This window comes from Haliotis asinina, chromosome 12, assembly GCF_037392515.1.
Source record: "Haliotis asinina isolate JCU_RB_2024 chromosome 12, JCU_Hal_asi_v2, whole genome shotgun sequence".
Taxonomy (NCBI): domain Eukaryota; kingdom Metazoa; phylum Mollusca; class Gastropoda; order Lepetellida; family Haliotidae; genus Haliotis; species Haliotis asinina.
The window spans coordinates 17,160,651-17,170,413 of NC_090291.1; the positions used below are offsets into that span (position 1 = coordinate 17,160,651).

The window sequence follows — 9,763 nt, forward strand, 5'->3', positions numbered from 1 at the left end:
TATTTCATGTAGTAAATAATGGTACTTTATTGTAGTTCTTTATTACTGTATATATACTTTGCAATGTAATGTTGTAAATATAATGCAAACATTGTATGTATGATGTCATATTTAAATTTATTTTCATTTTAGTCTTCAAGAGGTCAAAAGGTGTAATGTCCACTTATCTTCTAATTGGTTTGTTAAATACTTATAAACACATGATTTCATACATTGTGTAACCTTAATTTATATGTGAATCTAGAAAAGCCTCGTTAACTAGCCGCCATTGATCAATTAATTGCTAATCCTTGTGTCTATTGTTAGTGTTCTTTGACTAGACGTGACAGCTGACTGGACCATTAGAAGATCAAGATTTTGACTAGAAGTAACTGATAACAGTAAAAATATACAGTAAATAGGTGCTTATACACGAATAAAGAACACACATATATATTTGTTATTTGTTTAAAATGATCTGTGTATGTGTAATGAACATCAAGCTTTGTCTGATATAACTTTCCTCATTTTTACACTCTGACATCAACTAATACAAATGTCATGAGTAATGGAAAATGATAAAATAATGTATGGCCATTTTGACTTTTCTGTGGCCATTTTGTCGTGTGGCCATTTTGACAAGGACCCTCCTGTAATACGTATAACAACGATAAGACATTTGCTAGTGGGCGTTACGTTGCTATGTACAGAGTAACTGTAACTACTGTGCAGCACGACTGAAACTACTTTGTATATATTGTCATTTAGGGCCGAGTACAAATACTTTTATTAACGGTCCTCAATGCTCGATATAAGTCTGAATTATTTCCCTTGATACAATTTTTAACCAATGAGAACAAGCTTTACAATACCGTGCGCAATCAATATTTAGAGTTAAGAAATATCCTCTGTGACTCAGAGACGTGTTGTATGTGTGTTTATTCGGTTATATTTTCAAGTAAAGATGTCTCTTTTTGGGATTAAGTTGTTCGGCTCAAAGAAAACACCTCCTACCCCAGCCGAGGCAATCCAAAGGCTGAGAGATGTAGAAGAAATGTTGATGAAAAAGTCCGATTTTCTGGAAAAGAAGGTTGAGGCAGAACTTCAAACAGCCAAGAAAAATGGAACCAAAAACAAAAGGGGTGGGTACGATAAGTTACAGAACCATTTTCGAATATTTACAATGATGACCCGAGATAAATGTGCTTAAAGTCGTATGTTTGGTTCAATATGTTCCTCTAAATTATAACTGAGGATCTTGTCACGCTGAATCAGGAAGTGAGCCCTGGGCAGTGCAAAAGTCATCTGATTTGTTGTATTTATCAGTTGGAGATACTTGATACATGTTAACCAGGAATTGAGTATACAGCGTAACAAAAGTTTCTGTTTAGTGTCAAGGATGATATGTAGACAACAAATACAGTTAGGTATATGTTTTTATCAACAGAAGAAAACAACTCCTTTTTGAAATTGTTGACAGTTTCTGTACCAAAGTTGGGCATAACACACAATGAACCAGCAATTGTATAATTTAGACCTTTCAAAAGCAGCGTTTTCTTCATCACATACAAAATTATATATATTTTCAGGTGAATATTCTGTATTGTGCTTATTATATTATTGAAGATTAAATTCATGTCAGCAAGGTCACTGGTGGCATGGAATGTTGTTTTAACTTGAGCAGTGTCTTATCTCATGAAGATGAATATTTGATCATGCATCAGTCTGGTACTTGGGTGCTGCCCACATAATGTTGAGAACATAATGTCTACAAGGAGATTGGATTTTCTACCAAAAGATATTAAAGTAATTGTTTATACTAATATATCTGTTGTTTGGCATAAAGGGGTTAAATGTACTGGGTATTGATGTACAGATCACACTCTAATGGAACTAATATAGAAACTCATTTTGGTCCTTTATCTCAAATGAAACCATTATCTAACTGTCATGTCTAATGTCTAAAGCTAGGTTTCCATGTATGGGTATTGTCACATAATTGTGTGATGCGTATTACGTGTGCATATGTGTACGTGTCTTCTGGCTATGTGATGTGTTAAGTCTTTCTTTCTTGTGTGTGCGCAATGAAAACCACTTGACGTTTGGGAAAACCCCTTAGGAATCCCTACTTCCAGCCTCTGTATGGCTGTTTGATGTGTATTTGGACACTTTAACTGTCGGCATATTCACGCTCTATGTTTCATGCTTTTCACATGCATGGAAACTGCTATTTTTTTTATTATTTGCAATTATTTTACTCATTTACAGGTACAGTACATACAGTCAATGTGTGACATTGTATGGAAACGGCTATTACTATTTTAGTATAAAGTGATGTATATGCACTACAACATATATGCACTATACACATTACAAATCACACACTGCATGCAAATGGAAACCTGGCATAAAAAAACATGATCACCAGTGATCTCTGTGGCCAGAAATTATCTGGAATGCAGATAGTAGCTTGCCCACTGATACAGTTCACATGTGTATTAAAGCATGTCAGCTTGTCATACTTGCCATAAATTACTTTAGTCACTTTAGCTTTGTTGTTTTAATGTTAAGCTCATTTTCTTCAATGTATGATTGGGTGCTCACCAGAATGGATGCTTATTACATTGTATTCATTTTTAGTTGCCTTGATGGCTTTGAAGAGGAAGAAGAGATACGAGAAGCAACTAACCCAGATTGATGGTACCTTGTCAACAATAGAGTTCCAGAGAGAAGCATTAGAAAATGCAAGCACAAACAGTGAGGTTCTTAAAGTGATGGGCACTGCTGCCAAAGCCCTGAAAGGTGCACACGACAACATGTAAGTTTGGGTTGATAAGTTGTGATGATTATTTTGCTTATTGTTCCATTTTTATAGCATAACTGTAATGAACCATTTCTGGTTGTCTGAACCAGACACAATTATTTTGATGCTATTGTCATGTGTTTTTAATTTTGCAGAGTCCAGTGCTAAATGTGTTACCTATGAACAAGTAACAGCAAACGGTTTCATGTTTTCTTGTTATCATGTTTGTGTAGACAGAAAAAAACTGAACTAATTGGGAGCCGATATATATCCAGATACCAGAACCCATTGTGAAGTATGACAGTAGATGTTATGACTCCCAGTGATCTTGACAGACAACAGGGGTAAAATTAGAACCTTCAGAGTTCATGTGTTTGGATCAGTAGTGCTTATACTGCCATCATTTGTCAAACAGTTATGGTCAAGCTTAGTGCTTACCATGGCGGTTTGCTTTCTATCATTGTTACTGCTAAGTGTACTGAGAAATGAACAAATAAGAACTTGTATGGGATTCTTAGAAAAAATATAAATTTATTGACAAAGAGTGTATGGTGAACACTGGCATTGTTACCTTGAAAGATAAAACATTGACACACATACCATACAAGTGGGACATGAACGGATGTTACAACTAGTTCTCTTCAGTCGCCCTTTCTTGCACAGCAGGATCAATAAAACTGTCAGAAATAATGGTCAACAGAGATTAGTCAGTCTTCCTTAAGTCATAAATGTGTCAAAATCAGAAATGATCCTAACATGTGGGGTTGTGACTGTGCTGTAATGCATACTAAAGGATTGATTAGTGTTCAGTTTTTCAAACGTAAGTCATTAAATGTTGTTGTATGGTAAGTTTGTCGATGGCACTTATGTTTTCTTTTAAGCTTGGTATTGAAATTTGTATGTCATAATGCCTTCTTTTTTTAAGAGTACACATAAACTTACTTATAACTTATAAGTTGTTAAATGTGGCCTGTCTTATTGTTTCATTATGCACAATAAAACTTGGTCTTAGGTCATGGCACAGATAATGGAATATCTAAAAAGGAAGCAACATTTTTAACTAACGCTGTCAAAGTTGACCAAAAGTTTTTCACATTGGCTTCCAGGGATATTGATCAAGTACACAACCTGATGGATGATGTGGCTGAACAACAAGAAATTGCTAATGAAATATCAGAAGCAATTTCAAACCCAGCTGGATTGGGTGAAGATTTTGATGAGGTAAAACTTTTTGTACCTTTATGCTTTGTGTTTAGCAGGAAAATAAGTAAGTAGAAAATTGTGAATATGGCGAGAAAAGTTAGTCTGTCCACTGAGGCTGTAGTATGTCTTGCAGCTGTTCACTGTTCACATGTTCATACTAGACCAACTCCATGGTTATTGACTGCATGGTCTAATGGGGACAGTGACAAGCACTGGTGTTCAACGTGGTTAGGATACACACATGATGCAGTGTGGGGATAAGTATGGGTGTATCATATTACCTGGTTTTGATGCTATTTCTACATTTGGCCAGGGAATATTTTTAAAGAGTATACACTCCTGTGTTCTTGAGTAGTCAGATATGGGTTGTTTCATGTGTAGGATAGTTTTATGAATTTAATGGCTTGTGGGAGTTATTGCCCTCTGTGACCTCATAAATTTTCAGTAAGTTGTTTTGAAAGACTGCCAGATTTGTAGTGATTTCTACTTATGTTTGACTTGGGCAACCTGTGATTGTTAGCGGAATGGACAAGGTGGCCAAACACACAGGGTTAGTTAGACGTGCATCACTGTTCTGAACACAGTGGCATGTAGCTTGTAATAGGAATCACTGGTATTTCAGATCATACTCAGTTATACAGAGTGGCAGGATTGTGGCCATTGATGCATTAGAGAACATGTAATATTAATAGAGGTTTGGAGATTACAGAATGTATAGGTTCAGCTGTATTATTGTAATTCTACCCTAGTGTGTGTCATTTGTTATGTTACTGTGTAATGGTTTAAGGAGACTGTAAGGATGTATTCAGCCTGATGTAGCTGGAATACTGCTGACTTTGTAGTAAGGCATCATTATTAAGACTTTTCAAGGTAAATGTTTCAGAACCTCTTAAGTTAAAGTTCTGGTCATTATTTTCAAGAACTTTCACAAAGGTTCCCCTGGCTACCATGGTTATCGATCCCTTCCATGCTAAAGATGCCATGGCTTGTGTTGATGATCTCCAAAATGCATGGAGATAACTGTAAAGGGCTCGGAAAGTGATTTAGAATTTGTTAGCATCATATTTTGTTCCAGGATGACCTTTTGTCTGAACTGAATGAGCTTGAGGAAGAAGAGTTGAACAGACAACTGCTCGATGTCAATGCTGATGTTCCTCAAGACCTGCCTTCCGTCCCCACGTCAGAACCTGAGGCTGGAGCTGCATCTTCACGTATGTTGACATACAGTCTGGTCTTTGATATTATATGTGATTGATATTGGACAATGACCTGTGAAGGTCTTGGTTAGAATATTGATCTTCAGTAACCCATGCTTGTCGTAAGAGGTGATTAATGGGATCTGGTGGTCAGGGTCGCTGACTTGGTTGACACGTGTCATCAGTTCCCACTTGTGCAGATCAATGCTCATCCTCTTGATCACTGGATTTACAGACCACTACAATGTAGCTGGAATATTGGTGATTGCGGCATAAAACTAAACTCACTCACTATTAGAGGCAATTGGTAACTCCGAAGACCTGGGTCCGATTCCCCAGATGGGTATAATGTGTGAAGCCCATTTCTGGTGTGCCCTGCTGTGATATTGTTTGTATATTGCGAAAAGTCTCGTAAACTCACACCTTTGTTATTATAGCAAACATAGCAGTAAATATCAGAGGTTTGATTTGTTTACAATGAGGCTGGTTTGCACTATGTAAATATATTTATATACTTATAAGAGGACATATAATATGAAAACATTAACCACCAATTTTGTTTATCTATGATTTTTGATTATTCTGAACAGACTTAAGGTATATCTAATTCAACATGTCTCAGTCTTAGCATACAGTAACCATGTGACTCATTGGATTACATCACAGCAGTGTATGTCTGGAATAATTTTTGCATCCTTGTTCTGTTTTAGGGGGTAGACCTGTTGCTGCCAGGGCTGATGATGACGATGATATGAAAGAGCTTGAGATGTGGGCTTCCTAAACTATCACCATAGAATTAGCGTGCAGCGACATTGCCCTTTTATCTCCAGAACTGTAACAAAACCACACTATCACTGATGTCCTCTCTCTACAAATGCTTCAGAGAACTCTCATCCATTGAAGGTGTACTTTGCTTCACAGTCTGTGCTGATTTTACTCTGGTATAGTTAATTTTTTCTGTGAAATTGAACTAGTTGCGGTCTAAGGTCAGTATCATTGTTAACTGCAGCATTTGTAGACATAGGAAAATTTGAGAAAGAGTCAGGAAAGACATGATTCAACTTGCTCGAATTGCCTGTCGATCCAATCATAGTTTTGCATTAATTTTATCATTTCTCAGAATTTGAAAAGGGGAAATATATTGATCCTGTGTTTTTCTGGTCCTGGCAGATACAACTTTAGCAAATCAAAATGGCTGAAAACATCATAGCGTAACAAGATTTCAGATTCAGTTGTAAGACATCTAAAATCATCGTGGCTTTGGGAAAAAAAACAACAGGTGACTTGAGCAACACTTCTAAATTAAAGTATAATCAGTGAAGGACTTAATTGAGACATTTGAGATCAGTGATAATGTGTATTTGAGTGGCGTTTGACATGACGACTAGGTGATCTATACCGTATTGTCTGTTTGGTTACCAATGAAGTTTTATCGTTGTAATCATTCTATCTTCTAATATAAAGTAAACTTCTTTTCATCAACAAATTCTTTTAGGCATTTTTATTTTTATGGTTTCTCCTTGAACGTTTAATGTGGAAAAAAAAAGCAGTCGTCTTCTGTATATTAAGTCAAAATAATGTCTTCTCACATGATAATATGTATCTGTTACTAAATGATTTTAGTAGTCATGTCATATTTATGTTATCATATGATGCATGATACTATATGATGAAAAGTGAAGATTATTGGACCCTAATATACATGAAAATAAAGACGGTCCGATGAATGCTGCTTTCATGGCTGCTTTCCGAAGTGTCCCTGGTATGTGCATGCTCTGACATCTTGATATTTGTGTCAAATGCCTTCATGTGTGTCTTTGGTTTCCTTCAACCAACAAGAACAGTTTCACGTGATACTTTGATACCTGACTATCCTGATCAGAGTCAGCCATTACACGCCATTCCAGTAATATGGCAAATAGACGGTACAAAGAAACTTTAGAAGTCATGGTTATTTAGCCAGTGAAGTTGTATTTGACAATGCTACTTCTAGGCTCTTGACCATAATTTATAATGATAGCTGTCCAAGAAGTATTTGTATAATATATTTGAAAGGCTGTATGTTTACAGAAAAAAATATGGAGGCAGGTGTATCATTTGTGTTAATACTGAAGGGGACTTCACGTGGTGTTTTGTTTTGCAAATCTTGATTAAGGACATGAGAGTCTTATCACTTGATATTGCAGTTGCTATGCATACTTTATGGTTATTGTTACATTTGTGAAATTTAGCCATTTCCCACACTGTTTTGAACTGTTTAAGAGTGATCATTTAAGTTTCACACACTATCCTCCCAGGCACACTTAAGGGTATTGTTTTTGTCCATATAGCACAAGAAACAAACAGCTACCTTATCTGTTATAATCCTGATATTAGCTGGCAGCGATTCATTTGTATAAATTTTTCAAAACCCAAATATATATACCATGGGTTTCTCTGATTCGAGACTAATGTGTCACACTCCATGTTAGAACATTTATGTCAGAATTGTGCTGTTGAACGTATTAGTGTAAATCAATGTGCAAATGTGTAGATGACATGTTGCTAAGTGTCACGTGATCTGCTTGTGGTGCAGTAACACTTGCATGCTGCTATGCTGTCTAAACTGATCTGTAAATAATGTACTACAGTGGTAAGCTGGATGCTACGTCTGGAGAGGCATTGTGCCTGTAGAAGTATGTACAAATATGTGTAAAATTTGTGTACAGGATCACTGTTTTAATTTTGTCGTATATACCATATCCATATCGTTGTTAGAACTCAGCTCTGTGAACACTTATCATATTTTGATAAATAATTATTAAATAAAACTGTTATCACCAAACATGTTTTTGTATGTGGATTTTGTCCATATTGGATGCATAAGAGTGCCCTGTTGATTCCACAGTTGGATATTTCTATCTTACAGGGTAACGGGAGGTTCAGTCAATGTGTACTGTAGCCAGACTACAAGTGCGTGATGGGAAGTTGTTTTGAAGGAAATAGTGATGGTGTCAGTTCAGGAGATTGCTAAACTGAAAAATCAAAAAAGATAACTTTTTAAACTGTGAAAAGCTAATTTGAGACAATTTTCAAATATTGGAACCTCTGAATTTCTTTGTGAAGATTGTTATGGAATGCAAATGTAATAAATGTCTGTTTGCAGTGTAAATATTTGGCATTTTGCTGTTTGTTGGTGAAATTAGTTGCATGACTGATGCAAGAAAAGAACTGTTGATGAGGTGTTCAATCTTGGGTACCTCACACTTTAGGCTTAAGTTTCTGCATAATTTTGTGTATATGTTGACATTAACCATACTAATTCTGTTGGAAGTGAAACAGTATTGAAACTGTCATATTTCTGATGAAAGTATTTCTAAAGTTGTTTGTTTTCAGCTAATATTGATATCACATTTGGGCAGTACTTATAGAAAAGCTACAACTGTGTACCTGGACCTTATGTATTATGTACCATATTATATTGTTTGATATACAAAATTTTGATTTTGAAATTTCATTTCCAGTGTCATCTTTATTTGTCAGCTTGAAATCCCTATTTGTTAGAGGAATAATGGCTTCATGTCAGCCTGTGCCCAATAATTGCACAGAGGCAATCCACAGGGAAGGATGAACATGAACCTATAAAGCTGCATAAAAAAATTAAATGTTTCTCGGGCACATTTTTTTCAAAAGTGACGAGGGTGGTAGGGTGGTAATTTTAATTTTCGACGAAAAAAAGCGAGGAACACATTTTTTTTAGCTCATGTTAATGAGTTGTAGATTCAGTCACACTCGTTACAGACACTCATTCTAACAGTGGACAAATGGATGATTGGGACATGGTAAATGAAACTTATTTTCTTAAATGGCAAATTGTTACATAGAGAAATAAGAGTGATGTGCTGATGCCCGAGAAACATTTCCCCTTTTTTCATTTAGCCTAACATGAACCAGGTTCTCAGTTTTAGACCCAGCCATTATTGGATCCATTGATTCATTTCTTTCCTTAGTTTTAGACCCAGCCATTATTAGATCCATTGATTCGTTTCTTTCCTTAGCTGGATCATTCATAAGTTGTTTCTGCTTTTGACTTCACATTGTACCTTACCTTAATCTTTTTGATTTTTTTTAGTTGGAACCGTTCAAACATTGTTTGTAAATTTGAAACCTGAGTCAATAAATTATTGAAATACTGCATTTGTTTTTTTGACATATATTGGATATTATATTAGTGCCCCTGTCTGATATGTTCTCACGATATGGCTGCATATTACTGATGTGATGTTAAATATTAACTTAACTCATACTATGTTCATGACACGAGTGCTTCCATGTTGGTACGTTATGAGTGAGGGATATATTGATATGTAGGCATGAATGTGATAAATATAGTATGATATGGGCACAAAACCAGCATCTGTCCTATCTTGCAAGTTGTCAACACCAGCATTAAATCTCAGTCCAGTCACTGACTTGTACATGCATCATCAACTCTACAATCCAGCACATTGTCTTAACTGAATTACTTCTTCTGTCCCCATGAGTGCTGGTATAGACAGCTTCCACTGTATTCTATTTATTACCAAATTGAGGAAAATAACCC

At 35.8% G+C, this 9,763-nt stretch overlaps 1 protein-coding gene across 1 annotated transcript; it reads left to right on the forward strand.

Moving 5' to 3' along the window:
• Nucleotides 1-828: 828 nt before the first annotated feature.
• LOC137257882 (charged multivesicular body protein 4b-like) lies at nt 829-9,353 on the forward strand. The gene is made up of 5 exons (XM_067795373.1): nt 829-1,121; nt 2,620-2,797; nt 3,889-4,003; nt 5,061-5,196; nt 5,892-9,353. Exons 1-5 carry the CDS (start codon nt 944-946, stop codon nt 5,960-5,962), a joined length of 678 nt encoding a protein of 225 aa, XP_067651474.1. The 5' UTR covers nt 829-943; the 3' UTR covers nt 5,963-9,353.
• The last annotated feature ends 410 nt before the right edge of the window (nt 9,354-9,763 follow it).